The 25,505-nt window shown below is 34.0% G+C and overlaps 1 protein-coding gene across 1 annotated transcript; it reads left to right on the forward strand.

Moving 5' to 3' along the window:
* Positions 1-505: 505 nt before the first annotated feature.
* LOC137402740 (acid-sensing ion channel 2-like) lies at positions 506-24,888 on the forward strand. Its single transcript, XM_068089243.1, has 13 exons — positions 506-696; positions 1,086-1,276; positions 1,435-1,510; positions 11,191-11,320; positions 12,980-13,131; positions 14,621-14,802; positions 18,373-18,509; positions 18,920-19,018; positions 19,333-19,504; positions 20,679-20,741; positions 21,062-21,202; positions 22,488-22,598; positions 24,731-24,888. The coding sequence occupies exons 1-13, from the start codon at positions 506-508 to the stop codon at positions 24,886-24,888; spliced, it is 1,803 nt and encodes a 600-aa protein (XP_067945344.1).
* Positions 24,889-25,505: the final 617 nt, after the last annotated feature.

The following is a 25,505-nucleotide window of genomic DNA, read 5'->3' on the forward strand; positions in this document are numbered from 1 at the left end:
CATTATTATTGTATTTTAAAGGATAGGGTTTACTGTTATTTTTGGAGTGTGACACTTTGGTTCGAACTTATACCAGCAAAAGACCAACATGGACATCTGAGGATGTCATGCTTACTGCAGTCAATAATGTGTTGGAAGGTAGACTTTTTGTAAGGCAGGTGTCAAAAGATCTTGGCATACCAAATTCCTCACTACACAACTATGTTAATGAAGCTAAACTAAATGGGCTTGACAACACAAAATTTGTGAAGTCAAATGTCACTAGACAGGTCTTCTCTGCAGACCAAGAAGAAAAGTCGAAGGATCACCTGCTTCTGTTGTCAACGCACCATCATGGGCTAACAAAGCGACATTCGCGTGAGCTAGCATATGAATAAGCTAAAAGAAATGACAGGGCCCACCCACCGCAGTGGGACACTAACAAATGTGCTGGCGATTACTGGATGAGTGATTTCTTGAAGAGGCATTCAAATATTTCATGTCACAAGCCAGAGGCTACTAGTTTATGCCGTGGAACAAGAATTTAGCTGACCAAAAAGCTCGCCAAGTTGTCCAAGTAATATCTGCTGAGCGTGGAATTCTGGCGACTATGATCGGAGCAGTAAATGCTTCTGGAGGATGTATTTCACCATTTCTATTTCTCCTCATGCTTTCAAGAGCACCAACTGAAACTATTGGTGCGGCGAACCCTTCAGGGTGAATTAATGCCGAGATCTTCAAACAGTGGCCTCAGCACTTCATCAACCATAGTCGATGCTCAAGAGAACCACCTGCCCTGTCATTACTTGACAACCAAGACAGCCACCTAAACGTCGCAGCAATTGAATTTGCTAAGCAGAATGGTGTGGTAATGTTAACCTTCCTTCCCCATTGTAAAACAAACTCCAATCACTTGATATAACGGTTTATGGCCTTCTAAAACGCTATTTAAATGATGCTGTAAGCCCATAGCACTTGAATCGCAGATGACAGACTGTCTACATATATGATGTTTCTAGCCTATTAGGAAAATCATTCCCACTAGCAATAACTATCTCAAATATCACATGAGGGTTCAGACGTCCAGGAAATTCACCATTTAACAGACACGCTTTTGCTGACGATGAGTTTCTAGGCACCTTTGTAACTGATCATCCAAACCCAGATGCAGCATCGTGTGGGATCCTATCTCTGGAACAGCCTATACCATCAGATCAACGTAGTTGCTCATACAGTGGAGTACAGTTATTACAAGTGACACCATTGTGGTTCCAGAGAAATATGTCCATTTGTCAAGGCAAGTCCTTGACAAATGGACAAAAAATTTTATGAAAAATGTCATATTTTAGTTCAAAGAATATTATATTATGTTTTAAATACAATAATTAGTTACCTTGATATGTTTGAATAATCAAAAAATACATATATGCAACAGTAGTTAGAAATTCTGAACAGTTCCGAGAGTGGCCATTTGTGCCCCAGTGGTGGCCAAAGCTGCCCCAGATGCGGGGCAGCTTTGGCCATTAGCCAGGTACTTTTGTAATCTGTTTTTCCGGTAACAAAAGCAGTATTAGATTTTTGAAAATATCTGTTTTAATACATCAAATATATGTGAATTGCCTGTCCAAATTTCAGAAAGTTGTAATTACTATCACACAAGTTATGGTGAAATAAGTGAATTTTGGCCAACGGTGCCCCGGTTACCCCTATATCTGCAGTTAATGTTTGCTGCATCATACCAACTATTAGCAATCAGTAAATATTTTAATCTCCTAAGAATGCTATAAAGGATTTTAAAGCTAACTGTCTGCTTTAAATTGTTGTTCACTGCAAACCGGAAAATGAAAAAAATGAAGGAGAAAATATTGCTTGGTTCTGCAGTATAAATTTTTTTGAAAATAAAGCAGGGGTACAAGTTATGATATTGTAAAATTTTGTATCATGATTTTAACATATGACTTTAGTGAAAACTATTAGGATTTCTTAAACTCTATGTAATAACTCTATGTACTAGTGACTTAGAAAAAATGAAAACAATAAGTTGAATGAGTTTGGTGGAAGATCTATGAAAGTGAAAAACTACCAATTTTACACTTGAAATATTTGAAACAGTCTAAAACGGAATATTTGCCAATATTTCTGCAAGCTGAACAACTTTTTAGAAATTATTGTTTTAATGTAGTCTCTTTTTTAATGGGAATTTTTACAATTTTAATGTCGTTTGAAGACTCCTTCAAAAAATAACAAGTTAGCGACACCTGTCTCTTTGTTTCTGTTACATACTTTTATTTAAAGAAAAATAAAAACAATTTGATACACACATATATTAATTTCACAACATGAAAAAGTTTAAATAAAAATTGATACTCATTTTAAGATGAGCATACAGAGAGCATTTACAACATCTTGTCATACCATTTGCCAGACACAAACCCATTTCCACAAACAAAGCAATTTGCAAAGTAAATGTTTTATTTATAGATAACGAATTAGCTTTGCATATGTATTTAACAACATATATGCTTAAAAATGTTAAGCAAATAGTGATAATCTTCATTTACCAAAGTAGTATTTATCTGTCTGTTCAAAGCCATGCAAAGAGCATTATGTAGAAAAGATCACCACCTGCTGAATTCAAACCCAGGGCATTGCATATAAAAACGATCCTACTACCACTACACCAAATTGTCACTTTACCACATCATATGATAATCATGCAAATACTGATTACTCATGACGATCTCTCAGAATGCACAGAACTGGCAAACTTACTAGTTTTAGAAAAACCTTGTCTTTAGAACAAAAAAGCTGAAAAGCCAAATAGTTTAAATTTAAATTTTGCAGATAGAAAAGACGAGTTTTTTTCAAAAACTAAATGTATAACTTCTTTGCTTGTTTCTGCCACAAGCTTATCGTAATAAGCTTTATTATATCTGTATTGTTCTATTTAATCTAAATAACTCTTGAACCTTGGATTATATTGCAATCTCACTAAACACTCTATAAACTCTATAAAAAAGCCAGAATCTATTTTACTTCATTTCACTAAGATATAGTACGAAACTGAGTTGAGTACATTAGTTATCTGGAGTTACTAAATATCTGGAGTTACTAGTTATCTGGAGTTATTAGTTATCTGGAGTTACAAGTAGTAGTGTATTAGTATTGGGTTTTAGAATGTAAGTTATGGGCAACAAGACATATACATTTATATGTAGGCCCCCTACATGTATATATCAAATTCCTATTTTGAGTAATCATGACTCTCCACTCATTTAACAATATTTTTTGCATTTTAAGAATTAAATAATGTAAACAAAGATGCGGTTTTAAATATTTTGAAAATAATTTTTGCTCTTCTAAAAAGGCTATACATGACCACAGTATCAAAATTAACATATGTTTTTACAAACTGTGTGACTTTCAAGTTCAAAGATGGTTTGTTTGATCATTATTATCATTATTATTATTATTTGATCATTGTTTGATCTTTATATTGTGGTTGTCGTGGGTGCCGTTTTTATTGACAAATGTAGCAGAGAAAAATGATCAACAGAATCATCAAAGCTATACTCTAAATCGAGGTTGGTAAGAGCTAAAATCAACCAAATGTATTCATAATGGTCTAAAAGGTGGTTTAAAACTTGTTCTGAAGGCTATAGATTGTTTGAATAAATCATTTGAATGTTTCTTTAGAAGCAGAGTGCAACATATTAGCATCAATAGTGGCGATCATTAGAGTGTATTGAAGTCTATTTTTTAGCTCCAACATTTTTCAGTTTTTCTATCAAAACTTTGAAAAAAATATGCGATCGAAATGAATTATAATTCTACTAGTTCAACCAAGTTTAACCAAGTTTAACCAAGTTCACCGCGTTTATTGCGTTTACCGAGTTCGCCGAGTTCGCCGAGTTCGCCGAGTTCGCCGAGTTCGCCGAGTTCGCCGAGTTCGCCGAGTTCGCCGAGTTCGCCGAGTTCGCCGAGTTCGCCGAGTTCGCCGAGTTCGCCGAGTTCGCCGAGTTCGCCGAGTTCGCCGAGTTCGCCGAGTTCGCCGAGTTCGCCGAGTTCGCCGAGTTCGCCGAGTTCGCCGAGTTCGCCGAGTTCGCCGAGTTCGCCGAGTTCGCCGAGTTCGCCGAGTTCGCCGAGTTCGCCGAGTTCGCCGAGTTCGCCGAGTTCGCCGAGTTCGCCGAGTTCGCCGAGTTCGCCGAGTTCGCCGAGTTCGCCGAGTTCGCCGAGTTCGCCGAGTTCGCCGAGTTCGCCGAGTTCGCCGAGTTCGCCGAGTTCGCCGAGTTCGCCGAGTTCGCCGAGTTCGCCGAGTTCGCCGAGTTCGCCGAGTTCGCCGAGTTCGCCGAGTTCGCCGAGTTCGCCGAGTTCGCCGAGTTCGCCGAGTTCGCCGAGTTCGCCGAGTTCGCCGAGTTCGCCGAGTTCGCCGAGTTCGCCGAGTTCGCCGAGTTCGCCGAGTTCGCCGAGTTCGCCGAGTTCGCCGAGTTCGCCGAGTTCGCCGAGTTCGCCGAGTTCGCCGAGTTCGCCGAGTTCGCCGAGTTCGCCGAGTTCGCCGAGTTCGCCGAGTTCGCCGAGTTCGCCGAGTTCGCCGAGTTCGCCGAGTTCGCCGAGTTCGCCGAGTTCGCCGAGTTCGCCGAGTTCGCCGAGTTCGCCGAGTTCGCCGAGTTCGCCGAGTTCGCCGAGTTCGCCGAGTTCGCCGAGTTCGCCGAGTTCGCCGAGTTCGCCGAGTTCGCCGAGTTCGCCGAGTTCGCCGAGTTCGCCGAGTTCGCCGAGTTCGCCGAGTTCGCCGAGTTCGCCGAGTTCGCCGAGTTCGCCGAGTTCGCCGAGTTCGCCGAGTTCGCCGAGTTCGCCGAGTTCGCCGAGTTCGCCGAGTTCGCCGAGTTCGCCGAGTTCGCCGAGTTCGCCGAGTTCGCCGAGTTCGCCGAGTTCGCCGAGTTCGCCGAGTTCGCCGAGTTCGCCGAGTTCGCCGAGTTCGCCGAGTTCGCCGAGTTCGCCGAGTTCGCCGAGTTCGCCGAGTTCGCCGAGTTCGCCGAGTTCGCCGAGTTCGCCGAGTTCGCCGATTGCTTGCTTCAGCCAGTATAAAACTAAATAAAAACATATGCTGTTAGATAAAACATTTTATTCGGTTGATCATTAAACTTTTTGGCTCCCATCAGTTAATATTTTATTGTTATAAAATCATTGTCAGCAACAGCTAGTAAAGGTTAATAGCTTGTATCAAACAAAGTTCTCTAAAAGGTTTAATTGAGAGCGAGTAGTCGAGGTTTAACTTGTAGCAAGTGTGTTTAAAGGAGTCTGAGATTAATCATTATTGAGGTCAGCTGATTAACATGTTAAGCACTGACATGGAGAGAAAATGCTAGAATGACGTTTATAGTATGTTAACCAGCAATTGTTGCTAACAGATAATGCAAAAATATATTTGAATAAATTTTGGTTACTCAAAGCATTGTAAAATGACTTGTTTTACAATTTTATTACATATTGCATACAAAATGCCTTATCTTAGCATAAATTTTTAACTAACACAATAAAATAACCCTAAAACTAATTTTTTTGTTTTTTTTATGTAACAGACTCCTGCCAACTCTGAATATTGCTAACTGCCTAACTGCTACCAAACTTACAAACAGCAAATCTGCCAGAAGTATAGATAATGTAATAATTTTGAGAAAATTTTAATAAACTCTTAACTAGGACAAGAACTATATGTACTCTTGCATCAGTTTTCAAAGGTAATTTATTGAAAATTTTGCTGCTCTGTACTCAGCTAGATAGAAGTTTGCTCTAAAGCATGTCGGCCTTATATAGATATTAAAAGTTTTTGTTCAGCTTACTTTGTTTGCTCTACAACCCTTAAAGACACTAATTGACACCCTTATACATTATGAATCATTCATAGCTTATTGGTAGAAATTCAGTGAATAATTTATAGTTGCGGAATTAGATTTCTTAGATTATTGGACAGTTTTAAACGCCTTTAAAGATGAACTTAGATAAACTTTGAGTAGATTTTATTAGGAAGAACCAGTCTATATCTATTATATGCAATTGTTTTTGATGTTTGAGGGAATCTGACGGCCAGAATGTTTCAATATGAAAATTTAAAAAACTTGATAGCGGTTAAAATACTCAGTTTTAAGCAAAAACGTTATATAATGTTTATTGTTGCTCTTTGGCAAGAACATCTACAGAATAGAGACCCGTAACGCTGCAGCTTAAATGATTTCGCCGATATAAATAATGTGAGAGACACAAAAGTCATGCAATTAGTGTTATTTATTAAGCACAAATTTATAACGTTTTAACGATAATCAAGCGTAGATGATTTTAATCTTAAAAACATTCTGGCAATCCGATGACCTCAAACATCAAAATCAGTCACAAGTGATAAAAATATACTGATAATTTCTGATAACTTCTTCTGCAATTTTGTACAAGCCCATGTTTAAGAGTGGTTGAAACTGTACGATGGGAGCTTGGCAGCGTACCCATATGACGGCAAGTGGAATAGAATATAAAATTTCTTTCTACTTTTTCCATTATTTTAATGCCTGAGTCATAAGATCAGCCACTTTGATCTACCTCACTTACTTTAGCAGATATAAACTGTTTGCAAACATCTCGAACTGTTTATAACCTTGAATTTTAAATTGAGAGTAATTTTGTTGATCTATTTATTGAAAATCTTTTTAAAAAGAGACGACAGTCATAACTGTTGGCCATTGAAATCTTTAATATGGTGAGTGAGTGTAGCGCCGTGGAAAGTAAAATCGCAGTCATCTAGTGAATAGATGGCTAGCCGAAACAAACTATAAAATTACTTGTTAGAAAATCTGAAGCTTATGTCAGCCAATCAATTTTCAGGCTGTATCAAGGAAATTTAAATATGTGTAAGCAAGTTGCTGCTATAAAAATTCTGCAGAAAACATTGCCATAAATTCGCTAGCATAGGATGAACCAATGTGGTAATGTCTTTACCAGCTGTCTGCACAGCACAGTAACTTAGCTTATTTGAACAACTTCTTTCCAAGAGTTGAAAGTCAATATAGCACTAAATACTTTTCTTGCTAGTGTTATCAAATATTAATGATAAGAGGCAGCCATATTGATTTCTTAATCGTAAGCGAATGGCAGTTTTTTTGATTATTAAAGAGCTAGACTCAGAGTGAAATAGTTTAACATTTTTGTATAAATCTTTGAGATGGCAGAAGACGAAAGTTTAGAAACGCCTGAAAGCAGTTGGTCAAATTTCACTGAAACCACGTCTATGCATGGAGTCAGACACACAAGAATCGACAGCTCTTCACCAAAAAGGAGGTAGATAGGGACTGTATATTCAAAGAATTTTTCTACATGCGTTTTTACATGTTAGCATTATACTATCAAAGATATGCTATAAACACATGAGAAAAAGCAGCGATTAGACATACAGTATAACATGTACCTTGAAAACTCTTATTAATAGCTCTCAGCTGGAAACTTCGCCAAATATTCATTTCGTGTGTGCAATTTTGAAAAGTGGATGTAAAAACAATATTATTATTATTACTTATATTATTATTTATTATTATATTAGCAATATTATTGTTTAGGAAAACATTTGTGATCAAAATTCTAAAATAAATTAAATCTAGTAGTAAATTATTTGAGGTGAACATGAAAAATTTGTAGGAGCAAATATAATAGTTAGAATGACTATTCTACCATTTACAGGAAGTCAATTAAAACTGAAAAGAATTTCAGAACTAGATGTTTTACAACTTATTAATTTGTTCTAAAGGTGTTTTGATATGATCCATACGTAAATCATCTTTACCACTTTTATACTATTTCTCTAACAAAATGTGCTGCTTTTTAAGATTAAAAGGCAGCACATTCTATTTGTATGATAGCGCTATTTTAGCTATTTATTCACTTGTATGAATTTTAAAATTAATTTAAGTTTAGTTTGGTAATTTGCAAATGTGAAAAACAGCTAAAATAAGAACTTTAACAGTAACTTTTAGTCACTCATTATCTAGGATTTGAAATATATATTTTAACCTAATCAAATTCAAATCTGGTTTAGTATATATAGCAAATATTTGTTTTTGACAATCATTTTGACACTCATTATGAGTGATGCAGTTGTCACAAAATTGATTTCTCATTTGATGGTTTGTTTGTATTTTAGGTAAATCAACAGAACTTTGATAAACCAGGTTTATAACCTCTGGTGAATATTTAATGATTTAGAGTGAAGTGATTTTAAGACTCTAACTAGGCCATAGAAGAAATGTCATGATGAGTAAGCAGAAAGTTTTGACAAAATAGCTAATAGAAAGACCTAGGAGAATGAAAAATAAACAATAATTATTAACATATGTTAACTAATACAAAAGTATTTTATTATTAGTGATTGGCTTTAGTGATATTAGTGGATTAGTGATACTTCAGTGATTGGCTGAAAGCTAAATGCTTAATCATTGGAAAAAAGTAAAGAGTTTCATGATTTTTTTTCCCACAGACTTAATTTATGTATCAGTAATTTGTTTATAAATACATTTGTTTTTTGCATAAAACTCATTTCAACCCATACAATGTAATAATAAATTTACTGCATCTGCAAAATTAGCATGTTAAGGAAAAAAGGCATTACTTTATGTTTACTTCTTTAAAAACTTTGTGATTATTTCACTAGGAAAGTGTAATTTCAAAATTCTGCTATCAAAATAATGGATATAGGAACAATATGTAGATATATATTACTTCTATTTACACTGGTCAAAGCAGTTTAAGCAAAACCGACAATGAAATCAAAAATAGTAAAATAAAATTATTTTTTTGTAATGCAGTAAAAGAAATGATTTTTGTGTGACACTCTTCCATAACGTAAATTAGCATTGTGTCTGATATAAACTGCAGTAGTCGCTAGAGCAAGTGGGGATGTTATGAATGATCAGGCAGATTAGAGATGCAATTTGAGTATTTTCAACAGGAAAATATCTAATAGCACAATTAGGATCAGTATTAAAGACATTTTAAGACTGATCCTAACTGTATATATCACATGGCATATCCCTTACGGATAATTTTGAGAGCACTATAACTTTTCTACGTCAGTTTTGGATACAAAGGGGTATGATCATGCAGTTTGTTTTAAATGATAGTAGGAAAAAATTATTGGCGGTTTTGTACTGAATTCTATGAACAAAGTTTTATAACAAAAAAAATGCCATAAAATACTGAATTGTAGCACCGTTGTCTAAAGGGCACTAAAAAGTTAATACTTAAAAACTAAGCCATGGTAATAAATGTCATTTTTCTTCTCAGCTGTTATATCTGTAATTGGCTGATGAAAATGCAAATGGTTTCCTAATACGAACCTAAATAAATTATTATCTTTTACTCTATAAGTCTTTTTAAGTAGATGCTCCCGAACTGTGCATTGCCACAATGATAATTCTTAATTTGTTGACAGTCTTTAAGCTAGGAATTACTGAATTAAAAACTGGCAGCTTCAGTTAAATAGATAAATTTAGTGAAGAACATGCATAGCAGTGAGAAAATTTAACCAAAATACTTGTGAAAAATTCGCAGTTTCAATAGGTTTTTTAATGAACGTTTTAACTAGATATTTGAGTAACACAATTTTTCAAAAGTGGTCAATAATGTACATGTGAAATGCTGGCGTTTTTTTCCTTTTTATTGGCTCATTTAAAAGATTTTATCATATACTCCATGTTTATAACTTATATTACTAGTAGATGCTGCAGTCGGTGTTAGTAATAGTTACAGGTGATTAAAGCAGCAATCACCAGTCGCAATTAAAGCTACGACAAGAACAATTTGCCAAGCTATGTTGTTCTAGTTTAGTGCGTTTTTAACTGTGGAATGAGCCCACTCTTTAGGGGGTGCAACGCTCATTAAAGAGAATGCATGGCTTTGCGAAGAAAGGAGGCATGTTTTGATTTTGTATTTTAACGTTTGATATCTTAGATGAAAGTGTAATAGCGCATCTACTACATTGAGGGCAGTTGCGCTGTGGTTGTCAAAGTGTGCACAATGAGCATTTGATCAATAGAGTAAGAATTGGTTTACACTGAGCAAGTGTGCCTCGTACAGAGCAGGTGAATTAAGTATTGAATCTTTCATGTTATAGTGAATAGAGTTATTCTTTGTAGTAAGTTGATCCATGTTTATCTCTTCTTAACATTGATGAGGATACAATGTTACGCGGACATGTACTTGAAACTTTTATTTTAGATAATTGTAACTGTTTATATAAGTGGTGGGACAAGATGTTCCTTTCACCTAAAGGCACAGAGGGAGGTGGAATAGTTATGGAAAGTCACTTGCCTAGAGTAAAATTACTTTTATTAAAGCACTAATGATCAACTGATCAACTGTTCAGCTCTTCTCTGGCTCTGAGTTTGCAAAATGCTAGGGCAACTGAAGCATTGAGTTAATAGGCTGATCCCATAAGCAAACCGATTGCAGTTACTAGGGGCTCCCACAGTGGATCAATAAAGCAAGTCTCTATGATGTATAATCTATACATTTTGTGGTCACATATCGGTTTACGAGCTAGGAATGTGTGCTCAGAATATCGCGATGGAAGAATATAAAGTATTGATTTGTAGAGCAGCATTTGAAGCTGCTACTGAAAGGATTACAACACGCTTATTTCATTACTAATCTCATGGTTACACAAGATTTAACGTTCCGGCCCATCGCTTATTAGGTTTTTACCTCATAACCATAGTGACATGTACATGCTAAAATGAAGATTCTCCAAAAAATTGCAATGAAATTGCAAAATTATATAATCCTGTAATTTTAATTTAGTTAACTTGTGTACAGTGTGCATTCCATGAGTATTTTGAAAACTTTGAAAGCATTTTATAAAAAGCTTGGCTAGCTAGTTATTTTATGTGTTGACGAACTTCACCACCGATACTTGTGAACATTGTGAGCATAGGAGCAATTTAAGATCTTGTGCATGGCTTCTGCATGTACATGGGTCATATGTGGGCAGACTGTTGCTAGGCTCAGACCTCTGCCTTGCAGTTTCACAGCACAATGTGTTTATCACTAGACCAGAGCTGCTCATTTACATTTACAAAGAGAATGTATATATTGAATATAATGCATTATATTTATATATCAAATATAACATATAACATGTATATCTTGTATAATCTAGAAGCTACTATATTTTTGCAGGTTTTTCTGGAGTCTTATCATAGCTGGTGGAGCGACCTATGTTGTGATAGCATCAGTTTTCTTTCTGCAAGATTTTGCCAAGCTACTCATCAAAACTAAAATCAAACTCAAGAATGCTGACAACCTACTAGTAAGTCAGAGTTTAAATTATTCCTTTCTTTCAAGTGAATTTGTTTTTGGTCTATCATGAAGTTTTATCTACCAGTAAGTCAGATTTAAAACTATTTTTTGTTCAAATGGATTTGTTTGGACAGACATGATCACTAAGAAAATTAGTGGTGCCCTCTTGTTGGTTATCTTAAGCAGATTCTAAAAGCTAACAAACATCAAGCTGCTCATACAGACACCTGAAATGCCTACATTACTAAACACTATTGGGTCAAATATTTACACACTAGCCCTAATGCAGAAAGCTGACACACCAAAGTTGGATTTCATAGCTCACAAGCTCAACTACCAATATTATTATTAATAAATCTCGCTCGGTCATTAAGAGTATGTGTGTGTTAGTACTCGTAAATGCTATGCATTTCCACAGTTTTGGCCAATTTTTTCAAACTTCACACTCATGTGCTTTTTGCTTTCCGCTAATTTGGCGAAATATTTGGCTTCAAAACTTTATTTTATTCCTTAAAACCAGTTTAAGGTTAATGCTCTACATGTTCTGGTGTTATTAAATAACCATGCTTAACTTTCAGAATAATTAGGGTTTTGAATTGCATTTTTCTATATATTGACCTCCTAGAATGCTTCGGATTAGTATCCTTTACAAAGATTTTGTGTCTATGGCAACGTGAAACTTCCTTCATTTATTTATATACTAGCTGTGCTACTCAGCGTTGGCCGGGTAATAGAAAAGTCTTTGAACAGAAAAATTGATTTGTATTTAACATATAACAAAATTTGTTATTCTAACTATCAAACTACATATCATGAGAGAAGTGTTTCGTCTTATAAACAATGAGAGGCAGTGAGGCCTGCGCGCTATTAGCCTGTGCGCTACTAGCCAGTCTGTTTAATAATGTGAGCAAACAGCTTCTCGTGATGTTATGCTATGACCCGCGTCGTACGTAAAACATTTAGGTGTTTGTGCTCATATAATGACTTATATTGTCAAGCTAGCAATTTGATTTCTGTAGTCTAATGGGTAGGGTGTCAGACTGGTGAGCGGCAGGGCCTGAGATTGAATTATCTTCAGTACCGAAACTTTATTCAAAAATTTTAAGATCTATAGCTGGACAATCAATCCTACAAATACACAAACGATGACAAACTTGAAGAAAAAATATATAGATTCTTACAATAAAAGAGGCTATATTAAAGACTAATTCAAATCATATGAGTAATCTGCAAACCTGGATATGACCTTAACAACGAACACTGTATAAAATTTATCATTGATGCAAAAGCTTTATTGAAGAGCAGTGAGATAATGCTATATTTTAAACATAATTATATACCATGTATTTTTCATTGCTATAGACTGCTAAGTGTTTATAGGCATTCATTATACAAAAAAAAATTACCTGTGCTGCATTTTGTGGATATATTTCTTAAGTATACAATTAGCATCAGTGCACTATTTTGTGCTTATCCATCTCAAAGCAAGTGGCTAAAATCAAAAGAATTTGGTGCGCAACTACACAAAATACTTTATTTCGTGAATGTAATGTTGTATATAATAATTTATTGATTGTAATGATTGATGGCTGATTGTGAGGAAGTGTGCCAACCATTAGTTTGTAATTGCTGACGTATATCGAATATATTGTTGAATATATTGTTTCAGTTTCCAACGGTTACGATCTGCAACAGAAACTACTGGAAAAGGTCTCAGATTCTTCCGGATCACCTTACACAAAAGGAAAAAGACTTGGTGAATATGTGGATGACGGACCTTTGGTTAAATAATCATAATGAAAACTTTGATGTTGGAGACAGGTAAATTGCAGGCTGTCTTAAAAAAATTTGCTGACATGAACAACAAACTTCATTTTTAAAAGGTGATGCTAGCCTAAGAATGATTAAGTAGTCAGGCATGAAAATATACCAATATTTAGCCAATTGATTTTAATCATGACAATAATTGAATAATTTATTCAATTCGTATTTTTAATCTCATAAAACCAAAAGTGATATCGCTATAATCAAACAAAGAATAAAACATTGTTTACTCCAGCGTTTAAAATTTTATTCAAAAATCAAAGTTACTTAATTTAGCAAATTTCTCAAGCGGAGCTCTAAACTGATTGGTTTAATCTGAAGTCATTTCATGGGTGACAAGTCAAATAAAATCTGCAAAAGTGACGCTTATTGAAAACAGATTTTCCATATCTGAAATCAGATTTAGTGCAATACTCTCTAAAACTTCATTATTTTGTATAAATACAGAAAATGCATATACATACATATATACATATGTATATACATACATATGTACATGTATATTTATATATATATATATATATTTCCTCATTTACCAGATATACATATATATACCTGGTAAATGCCAAGCTAGTAGCAAGTGGGCGGCAACTCTCAGTACCTCTCAATGTTTATAAGTTGATTTTTAATATATGTAGCTAGGCTATATCTTTATAATATATAGACGGGTAATAGGGCGAGTATATATATAAATATATATATATATATATATATATATATATATATATATATATATATAATGTTGCATGCTCATTATATATATATAATGAGCATGCAGCAAAATAATGACAACAAATTGATAACAATTGAGAACAGTGTCCTGTTGACCTTTCCCAACTCATGTGTAGTTTCAGTTTGTGTCAATTAGCTTTCACTTTTTTGATGTCAGTTTTACAGTTTTATGGTTTAACCTCTTCTTATAAGTTACCAAATTTTGAAAAACACAATTTGATATCTTGTGACCATCTGGACTAATAATGTTGATGTTAGGCTGCATAGTAACAATTACAGAGACTCAGTAAAATATCCAAAAAGTTATCAAAGAATGTAACACTAATTCGTATATAATTAAATTTTTTTCTGAATACTGCCAGCTTCCGTTGGAACTCAAATCCATGCCTGTTCACTATGAAGTAAATATTCTAAAAGCTAAACAGAATTTCTTACATATGATATTCTGCTCATTGGGGTCAATGTAGCGTTTACTCATTGCAAAAACACGAGGATGTGACCTAAAACTTTACCACTTTAGTGACTGGCAGATTTAACTAAGGTGACTAATACATCACTATTGGTATAATTGATAAGTATAACAAGAATACTGATTTCTTACTGATAAAAAAACTAATAGACAGAACTGAAGTTACCCGAACTTCTCTAATAGTAAAACTGTCATGTATAGTTGGATAGGAAAACATCTCGCAAACGCTAAAACTGGGAAGTTCAACTAAAAAGACAGATATATCACTATTAGCAAAATTGACAGGTACAACTGGAGCGACCCAGCACTTAGATTTCTTACAACTGAAAGTGGAATTCCAGCAGAAACAACGGAAGCTCATTTAAGAAGCATAGCTCATGGTTTGAATGAAACCTTTAATTACTGTGGAGTGAAGGGGAAACCTACGCCTTGTAACCAGATAATAAACCTTGTGGACACAGATGCAGGTTGGCACGCTAAACATATAAGTTGGTTGCGAACGATTTTTGAATAGCGCTCATACAGTCTCACTGGGTAGCAGTTGGTAAGACCTTTTCCTCGACCTTGAATTTTTTTGTATACGGAATCAAATTGCTGTGGTTTCTAGCGAAAGCTCACAAAGTACATAGTTTTAAAAACAAAAAATTGTATTTAGAATATTTAACCTAAATTAGCTTGTGCTGCACCACAAAAAATATAAAAAGCAACTAAAGAACGCAACAAATAATAAGCCCATTCTAATGATACTTGAACGAATAAACGCAATATGATGTTAGATTTGACCAAGGTTTTGTATTGCTTCAGAACCAATCATAATGATCTTTCTTTCACTAAGTTGCTCTAGAGTGATAGCGCAGCAACACAACCCATATGGCGTTGCAATGCTATCATGGAAACAGTCATATAGCTTTTACTCTGTCGCCTTTCAGCATTGTTGTATACAAGCAAAACACATGTGCGATTTGCCAGTCTTGTACCATAGAAACAGCGTTACCAACCAACTGTGTTGCCTTTGTGAGTGTGCATAAGTCTCGCTTTTCTGTTGATTCATAGCTTCGTTTGTCTTTGACTTGTTAAAGTTACAGCCTTGAAATAAGTCACCGCACAACCATTCCTCTACCACAGCGCCTCATGAAAACATGATATGCTTGTCTGTTTAGTTTAGCGCTTTGGCGCAGATGCACTCACACACTGCTACAATATCACTGTTTATATATTTACAAGAGTAATTTAATACTAGATTGCAACAGCAAAAAGTGTATAGCTTTTAAATTTTTAAAAAGGATTTTTGATATCAGAATTTATTTCTTAATACAAGTGATATAATTTTCTGAACAAGTCAATTAACCTTTCAGTATAAACCGTATAATAGTTACTGCAGGGTTAACTTTGAATTTCAATAAATTAATTAATCATTTTGCTACACGCTTTGCAAAATTTATGTTCATTTGTTAAAAGCAGCATGAGTTTGGGTGTCACGTCTACTAAAACTTCAAAATCACCAGCATGCTTATAGCTTTAAAATCCTGTGATCTGTTATTCGGCCTACACTGCCAGCAGTGTTGTGGATATTGCCCAACAACTGTTTTTGTTGTTGGGCAATATCTCCAACTGTTTTTGTTGTTGGGCAAAATCCAAAAAACACCAACAGTTGTTCTTGTTTTTTGGAGTTTTGTGCTGACAGGAAGAATGTACAATTTGCGATCTTATCAAGTCAAAGCAAGACCATCCACTCGTTATAAAAATAGTGAGTTTATTTGCTAGTTTTTTTCCTAAAAGCCTGTTCACAACCATGAAATAGTATTCTTATTATATGTTGTGGTGACGGAAACAAATAAATACTAGTCCCGCAGCAAGTGTCATAGAAGAAAATATGGATCTAGCTATCGGTGACAACCGCTCTCTATTGCTGAAGTGATATACATCGCACAGGCTGTCATACATGTAGATGCTCTGCGAACTATTGGGAGAGTTTGACAGGTGTAATCCTTTTCAAAGTATTTACATTGCTTTGACGATGCCTTTGGCTTACAGTGCATCTAATCAATAAACAATCTTCAAGAAGACAACTCCAAAATATTGTGCCATCCCCTGAACCAGCCTTCATCAATATTAGCGTAACACATAGTGTACAGCGCACAAATTTTGCATTCAACCATAGAAATTTGCTAAGCTTTTTTATTTTTACTCCTGCTTTGAAAGCTCAAATGTTTATTTAAGCTAATAATTATAATGGGATTTGATCCAGCTAGCCTGTAGACTTTAAAAAGAATTCAACCAGTGTCTAGAACCAATAATGCTAATACACACTAGTTACACAGTAAAAATATAATATAGTGTTTGTAATTTGCAATTTTTTTTTTGCATTAAACATGCATATACGATTCAATTATACATGTTATATGTTAGTACTAAGTATTTTTAATCAAAACAGGAAGGCAATCAGGTTTCAGTTTGTGATACACATTGCCTTGTTGAATAACCAGATCAAGACTATAGTATAAGTGAAACATTTAATTCAAAGAAGTATTTAGCTGAAAAATCTATCACTGAGTCTTAATAGTAGTTTTAGAACCAAGAAACACTTAAACCGTTTCCAAGTTTGTTTTTAAATACAGATTTTATGGTGAAAATTTTAACTTCCAATTCTTGCTAAGTCACTTATGGGCTTAAACCTGCTGCAACAAGGGGATGAGATTTCTTCGTAGTCTTAAAACTGCACTGTAGGTAACATTTAGTAAAAAGCAACAAATATGACAGGCAAATCAAGCATAAGAATTCGTGCAAAAAAAGGGTAACTTTTGGGGTATTTTCAATTAAGGAGCTCAAGGTACAAAATGGGCCTGTTTCACACTCTTTAAACTGCTTAGCTGTAAAATTGAACTCAATATAGGCACTGCCGAGTTTTTTTTCCAAAATAAACTTTTCATGTTAAAACTTCGTAACCTCTTGAAAGCTTTCAACAAAAAATGTCATGAAAAATGAACTTGAATAAGTTTCAAAAGGTATTCGTTCCATAGCTAAACTATTTTGAGCAAGCCACTTAAACAAATTATTACTGCTCCTTTCAATTGTCAAAAACTTTCTGACTGCTACCTTGTCAACACCTGAACATGTTGACTTAGATTTAGAGTGAAACAGTGTTCATATCATAGACAGTTTTGTTGCAGCAAAGACATGTATATAACAAGCATTCAAAAGCAAAAAGGTATAAGTACGAGTCCAAAAATAATTTCTTTCAATACAAAATTTTTTATCAAAAAATAAAAAATATTGAAAAAGACCTACGAACTGATGCCAAATATATATAATTTATGTACATTTGTTTTATCTTCAACTATAATAATATGAAATAAGTACCTATGTGATCATACTTTTCTCCACTAAGATAAAAGCTAAAAGTTGACCGCTTGAATAGCGTTAATATTTAGTATAGCGTAATAGCATTTAATGACATTTTTAATACTCAGTAAGGCATATTTATTTAAACTTTGAGTATAGCAATACATATATTACTGTATTAATTTATGTACAAATTTATATAATACATAATTTAATCACAAAGACAAAACCTTTATCAGCAATTTTTATAATTTATCGTAAACCATAATAACATAGAGTAAGTATCTATGTGACCATGTTTTTATTAATATAAAAGTTGAGGGTTTAAAGTTTGAGCAGTTTACTCAGTAAAACCTGTTTATTTAAATCTTGAGTAAAGCAATTATACAATAATTAGTATGATAAGGGCCACATTTGCCTATCCGTCCAAAGCCTCAAGTTAAAAGTTTGGAAATTAGATTGCATCACGGAGGATTCAACATTCAGCACGGCAGACTGACACTATAACAACAGCTCCAATCAACCACCTCCTTTTTTTTAGAATACATATGCACATAGTTATTACACCTGATGACCTCTAATGATACACTATGCTGGCAGAGTACTAGTCAAGCTATAAATAAGGCAGTTGATATGAACCTTTTGGAATCCTGTCAGTTTAATTACAGCTGTAAAGAATCAATTGAATGTTTCAGGTTACTGCTTTCAGTTTAACAATAATGGAAGCTTTCTGACTCACACACCAGGTTACAGTGGAGGAGTAAATTTTGTGTTGAATACCATGGTTGCAGAGTATTACATTGGACCGTATTCTTACTCTGAAGGTTTCTCTGTAAGTAAAGACGAATATTTCAACTAAATCTATTGGATTTACATGTATTTTATTTACGACTGTGGAGGATGAAAAAGTTTTCAACCATCTTTATTCAAAGTTGTTTAAGATAGGTAATTAACAAAACCAAGTTCTTGCACTTTGCAAAGGAGAAAATAAGACCTTCTGCAAAACTTTGTAAAATTCTTAAAGCAACTTCATTGCAAACTTGATAGCGTTGAAATATAGAATGGCAAGTTTATGCTCTGAATTTGATGTATCATTTGTCGCTTGATAATGATACAATTTTTAAAGATCAATATTTTATTATCATAGCATATACACTGATAATTTGTAGCACTGCTTGCTGGTTTGTCAGTCAATTTTTTAATGAAAGTACAAATAAGTACTTTAAAATGAGTATATTTTAGGTTGCCTTGCATGATGCCTCCCAGGTTCCCCTTATGACAGAGTTAAGTTATGGAATCTCTCCAGGCCAAGAAACTCAGTTTCTTGTGCAAAGAAAAGAGGTAGTGTGACATGATTCTAATATTAGATGTTTTAAAATATTGAACTTTTTCAAAGTATGAAAAATTAATAGTTAAATTGAAATTTATACAATTATCTCATTTTATTTAAACTGTCACGGCCATCTTTTATGACTTTGCTATAGATTGAAAACAAACTTACTAGAAAAAAAATGGCCTGACAATTAACTTTTAGGGTTGTAAATTTTTGCTCTGATTGTTCTTGGTAATGGCAGAATTTTTAACTAGCTGCTAAATAGCGTAAAATGAGGTTGATAAGGTTTTTTTGGGAATATAATACTACATGTCTCCCTTAGATAAAGCGAAGACCTCCATATGCTGATGGTGGGCAGGCAGACTGCTTTGATACTGATAATCTACTAAACCCTCTACATCACTACCCAGTCTACTCTTATTCAGCATGTAAGAGTGAGTGCAAAGCCTCCCACATTATCAACAGATGTGGATGCAAAGATATATTTGATCCGCGTGAGTAGCCATCATGCATTTTACGATAAAGAACACGATTTTCTTGAAATGTGGCTTCTTTCCATACGATGAATAGTTTTTAACCTGATTAATACAGCTATTGCTATTCAAGAATCATAGCTACACCAACTTCTATCGCACTAAAAATTTAGACATATTTTTTAGTTCCTTGTGACAGAGTCCTGGGTATGTTATAGCACAATGTGTACTAAATAAAATAATATTTATATACATAAACATTTTAATTTACCAAACTAACTTTTTACTGAAAAAATTGTTTAAAATAGAAGTAAAGAAAGTGAAAAATCATGTATATCGTAGTTTATCCAGATTTTACCACTTTTTGGGTTCTAGAAATGAACTGTGAAACCTTGGTGCTCAACCATATTTTGATTGGTTTTGGTGATCCCGTTCTGAATTATTCAATCCCAATTTGTCAAAAATCTCGTTTTTCCATAAAAAGCGATTGTAACTATTTCAGTTTATTTTGAAATCGAAGAAAAATACTTGAAGAATAAAAAACGAAATGACTTAAGATACAAACTAAACTAAGCTAGTCATATATGTACCCAAAAAGGTTTCTAACTTTACATATATTATTGAGGTTAGGGTCAAAAGAGGGTAGAGAGCCTATGTATGGTAACCTCTAAGTATTGCAGATGGTTTCTAACACTATATTTAAGCATTTCTTATAAGCCATAAATATAGGCCAACTTTTCAATCGCTCGTTTTTTCGGGACGTAATTTTATCGTTGTCGACCATCTTTATAGGCAATTTTATTATTAAATACACAAAGCTTTTGAAACGAAGTTTTGAAAATGATGCTTTTGTTTGCAATTTTTTTAATTATAGTACCAAAACAACACTTAAAATAACTAATAAATAAAAGAAAAACGATCGTTTTCTACAAATATGGCGGCTTTTTTGAGAACGAGCGCATGTGCAAATGACTCGATGACGTCAAGAAATGATGGATTTTCAAAAAGTATTTTTTAAAGAAATTCTTTGCATTTTGCTCAAAACAAATAACAGATGTAATAATATTTTGATGAAATTATTTTGAAGATGATTGAATTATTTAAAGTTAAATCAAAATGAAGAAAAGCTGATGCAAGACTCAAACGATCTCATTAATTCTTCAAAGGATTGATATTTGTGCATTTTGCTTGACAGCACTAAACGGGTCACAGACGTGCACAGTTCAAGAGATGATCGAGTGCGGCATAACAGCTAAAAGTAAGTACCTGTTTGTTTTACCTTTTTCATAGTCACCAGAGTTGAGGTTGAGCTTAATAAAATGCTTAACTACTTTCTGTATTACGTTTTAGGCTTTTAGTTTTAAATTTTATGTAATGACAAGATTTTTACAAAATTAGTAGCAGAGGATAATGCTAGCTTTGAGTTCTTCTAATTATAGAAAAAACAAACTAGCAAGTTTTCTCGCTGAACGAAAGCCCTTTAATGCATATATGGATACTGGATATGGATTTGTTAATTTATTTTTCAAGAAACAATTTCCTGCATAATTTGTTGTAAATTTTAATTTTTTTTTGCAGATGAGTTCATCGTAAATGCAGAACTGCTACAGAATTGCGAGTGTAAGTCTGTTTGTCACGAGGTTCGCTACACCGCTGGCCTCTCCTTCAACAAATTTCCAAGCCAACATTGGAACAAAGATTCAACTCTCTGTGATAATGGTGAGTAGAGCCCTACAGTAGCAACACTAACATCAGTGTTTACTTTATGCATCGACCATTTTGGTATGGTGTAAAATGGTGTAAAATGGTGGGCCAGTATGCCGAAGTGTGCACAGGAAGAGCACAATTATGAAAACTCCATCTAGTACAAAATATGTTTTCCTTCTAGCTAATTGGGTGCAAAATAACTATCTAAATGCTGAATTTTACTGGTAGGACTGTAAAGAAATACCTACTACAAGTGTGTAAACAATAGGGGTGTTTTTTACAAATTTTTGAACTATGACAAAAACTACGTGTTTGTTTGCATTTTTGGACAGTGTTACAAGAATCAAAAAACAAGAAAGTCAATTTAACAAAGCGATAAAAAAAATGGTTTTTAAAATTTTTTCCTCTGACTAATATTTATTACTTGGTATGTTGCAGCAATACAGCTGTACCTCAAAAGAGTATAATAAACGTGTAAAATAAAATTTTATAAAAACGTTTCTAGGTTTGTAGAGGTGACTTCAAGTTAACTTACATCAAAATTTACAAGGTTATTACAGGTTACAAGGTTTACAAGGTTGTTTTGCCAACAAAATTTACCTTACAAACAAAATTTAATGTATTTTGAAAATCTGTGGATTCCGTTGAGAAATCTAATTTTTTCTTGATTGAAAATTGATGGTGAACAAACTGTATTTTAATGCCATTTTGTAGTAAAAACTCGAGTTTTTGCCAACCATTTTCTATTTTTACGGTAGGCTGTAGGGTGATCATAAAATTCTATACAATAACTTTAAAACAAGGCAACACAAAGAGAGTCAGCGATCTACGGTTTTGAAGTTTTGATAAATTTCTACTGATATCTATGACTTGCTATTTGGATAACAACCAAATATGCGAATTTAATTAAAAAAATTGTTAACAAGTAATTGAGATCAGACATTACACCGTGTGTAGAGGTGACTCTTGACAACAAACATTCCATGCCCATTAAATTTATACTCTCTTGAAAATGACATCAATAATCCTGGAGATAAAATTACTTTTAAACAACAGTATCGACTGAACTAGTAGCAAGACATGAATGAACTTCCCTTTCAAATATTTGAAGTAAAATTCACTGAAACAACCATGAAAACTATTTTGGTTTTGAGATTTTGTTCGTAAATATAAATTTAACAATCAATGCATAACATCAATTTAATATTGCAAAAAATGAAAAATAAAACAATATGATTGTATTTTTATGGCAACTAAACAGTATTAAAATGAATTTAAATTGCCTGTTTGTTTAAAGAGTGTTTAGAACGGTGGAAAGAGAACTACTTGGTCATTAATATCTACTATGGTGAGATGTCATATGAGTACCTCGAAGAAAGCATTGCCTACACAGGAGTAGACATGATTGGTAAGTCAGAGTCTGCAAATTGAGCATTTTTGAATTTTACTAAAACATACCTCGATATTTTAAGATTAAGTTGATGTTTGCATTGAATTTTATATAACCGAGATTCTGACATCATCAACAAGTACTAATTGGTTCTGTTGATACCTGTTTTAAATTTACTAGACTAGCCCAATGCGCACTAGAAAGGATTAGTTTGCATACAGATTGACTACAAAAAAGTTTGCTGACAGATTGTACAATATTTATTTTAATACGACTTAATTTGATGAAGTTCGAATTATAACACCAAAATTGTGGAAATACATAAACCTATTTCTATATTGTTTAATATGGTTTACATTTGCATAAGTTAAAGTATATGTATTTACTTTCGCTTATGTAAGTATAAAGCGGGTAAGTGTGGTTATATATTTAAATATATATAAAATAGTTATATATATATATAACATTTAACAATAAATATATATAATCCAGTTTTCCAGGTATAGCAATAACATTTTACCAATGAAAATTTCACTTTTGTAGTAGATTTGAACTTCTGACATTCAAATCCAACCAACAACGCGTATAAATACTGAAAGCTAATGCATTTTTAGAACTTTCATCCTTCTTACTGTATATGTATTGATTTTTTTTGCGATTGCACATGCCAAGTGTGCAATTTTTATTATAATTAATAACAAATTTTGCAATTTTCATTTCGTTGATTTTTTTTAAAAGCTAATTTGTTTACCTTTTTTAATTCATAGTTTCTAAACGCGCCGTGTCAACTTCAAATAAGCCGTTGCACTCATATTTCTGAGTTTGGTACATCTGTAAGAGCTAAAAACTTTTCACGCAAACAATTAAACTATTTAGATCAGGAATTGCATCTACCGATATATAGTGTATATACATGTATATATATATATATATATATATATATATATATACCGTAAATCCTTATGCTCAAACCGCGCGGCTTGTCGTTGGGCGCGGCTTCTTGTTCAAGGTCATAGGCCGCGGCTAAAGCCAAGTTTTTAAAACTTACGTGAGGCTTAGGGCGGCTTCTCGATAAATGCGGTCTCTGCTCAGTTCCACGCTATAACCATAGAATCACAGCCATGATACACTTTTATGTACGGCATTTTGGCGACCTACTCGTTTATTTTCAATGTCATGTTTATGGAATACTACCTATAGACTAACGAAGAATTTATCGCTAATGTTTAACTCACCGCAGTCATAGGCCATTAAAACCGTTTCTTTCCTGACCGCATCTTCCCATAAACGTGAAGCCTCTAACAGCGCAATAAAAATCTAGCTGAGACATGGCAAGTAAGTTCTTGATGCAAGGGTTTAGGATTTTTAATTCGAACTTGGAAGTACATAAAAGAAAATTCTTTTCACGTGTACTGATGTAGCCTGTTTTCTTATTGAAGAGGACTGGGGTCTAGCGAAACTCTTCCCGACACTCTCGCTCTTGAAGTGGTCAAGGACGACAAAACCTCAGTCATTAGCCGCGGTCTGTGGGTATACGCGGCTTGTTGGAGGATTATTTTTTCTTTCGTTAGTCATCTGGTTTTGAGCACAAGCCGCGCGGCCTGAGCATGAGGACTTACGGTATATATATGTATGTGAGAGAGAGAGAGAGGGAGAGAGGGAGAGAGGGAGAAAGGGGGAGAGGGAGAAAGGGAGAGAGGGAGAGAGGGGGAGAGTTGGAAAGGGGGAGAGGGAGAGAGGGAGAGAGCGAGACTTATAAATTAGCAAAAAGTAATTATACTTTTTTAAGGGTGTTCCATTATAAATTTTTATTTGATACGGGGCCATCAAAATGATAAGTGATTGAGACATTAGAAAAAGCTCTAATAGTAATAAATTAAGTCACAAAAGGACTACAAAAATAGTTATCAACCAAAAGTATGACTTTCAAAAGATTGTAAATATTTGAAAACATAACAAAATTCCCTCTTCATAAGATACAGTTTTTTGAACTTTTTACAACTTGCTATCAAATGAGTTATCGCAAAATGAATGAGGCTGTCTATTGATGAAAAGAGTGTTTTCATCAATAGTGTTACTGGTTCAAAAGAGAATTAGGAGTTATGTTATTTTTAGTGTTCGTTTTCCATCAATGACTATACATTTTGCAGCAAACCTTGGAGGCACACTTGGAATCTGCCTTGGGGCAAGTTTCCTAACCATCATAGAGTTCATAGAATTTGGTCTGATCAAGCTCTCGCTACTGATACTGAAGAGGGATGCCCGCAACTCTGTTACTCCCTTTAAAGAAAGCAAAATTGTATATTGACAAGCTGTGCTACTTGGCAATGCCCGAGTAATAAGCAAGTCTCTAGACTAAAAATTTATTTGTATTTACTATATAAAAACATTTACCATTCTAACTTTCAAACTACATATTATGAGAAAATTGTTTTGTGCGATTGAAATAAATTGAGAGAGAAAATAAAAGCAACTCTAAAGATTTTCAAACTTTTCCAAACTACTGTAACTTTTAAACTTTATATCACAAAGAAAAGGTTCTGTGCAGGACCACTAAATTTAAAAAAAATAAAACAATTGTAAAAGTTTTCAAACCACTATAAATTTAAAAGTTCATAACTTTCAGCAACATATAGCTTTTAATAATATACAGTTGAACGTCGGTTCTCGAACATAATCTGTTCCAGAAGGTTGTTATGTGTTACTTGTTAGGTTAGGTTATCTGGGAGGTAGTTTTAGCATTGCAAACCAAGTTGTTCGAGATAATAAAACAATTTATTATAATAAAATCATGTAGATTTTAATCCGTTCCAAGGTGAGAACAACTTCGGTAAATTTAAAGAAATATTTCGGTAGAGTCATTCTTCAACATTTTACACTATAAGCTGTACTTTATACTGCATACTATAAATAGAAATGGGTAGA

Source organism: Watersipora subatra, chromosome 8 (genome assembly GCF_963576615.1).
Source record: "Watersipora subatra chromosome 8, tzWatSuba1.1, whole genome shotgun sequence".
NCBI classification, from domain to species: Eukaryota; Metazoa; Bryozoa; class Gymnolaemata; order Cheilostomatida; family Watersiporidae; genus Watersipora; species Watersipora subatra.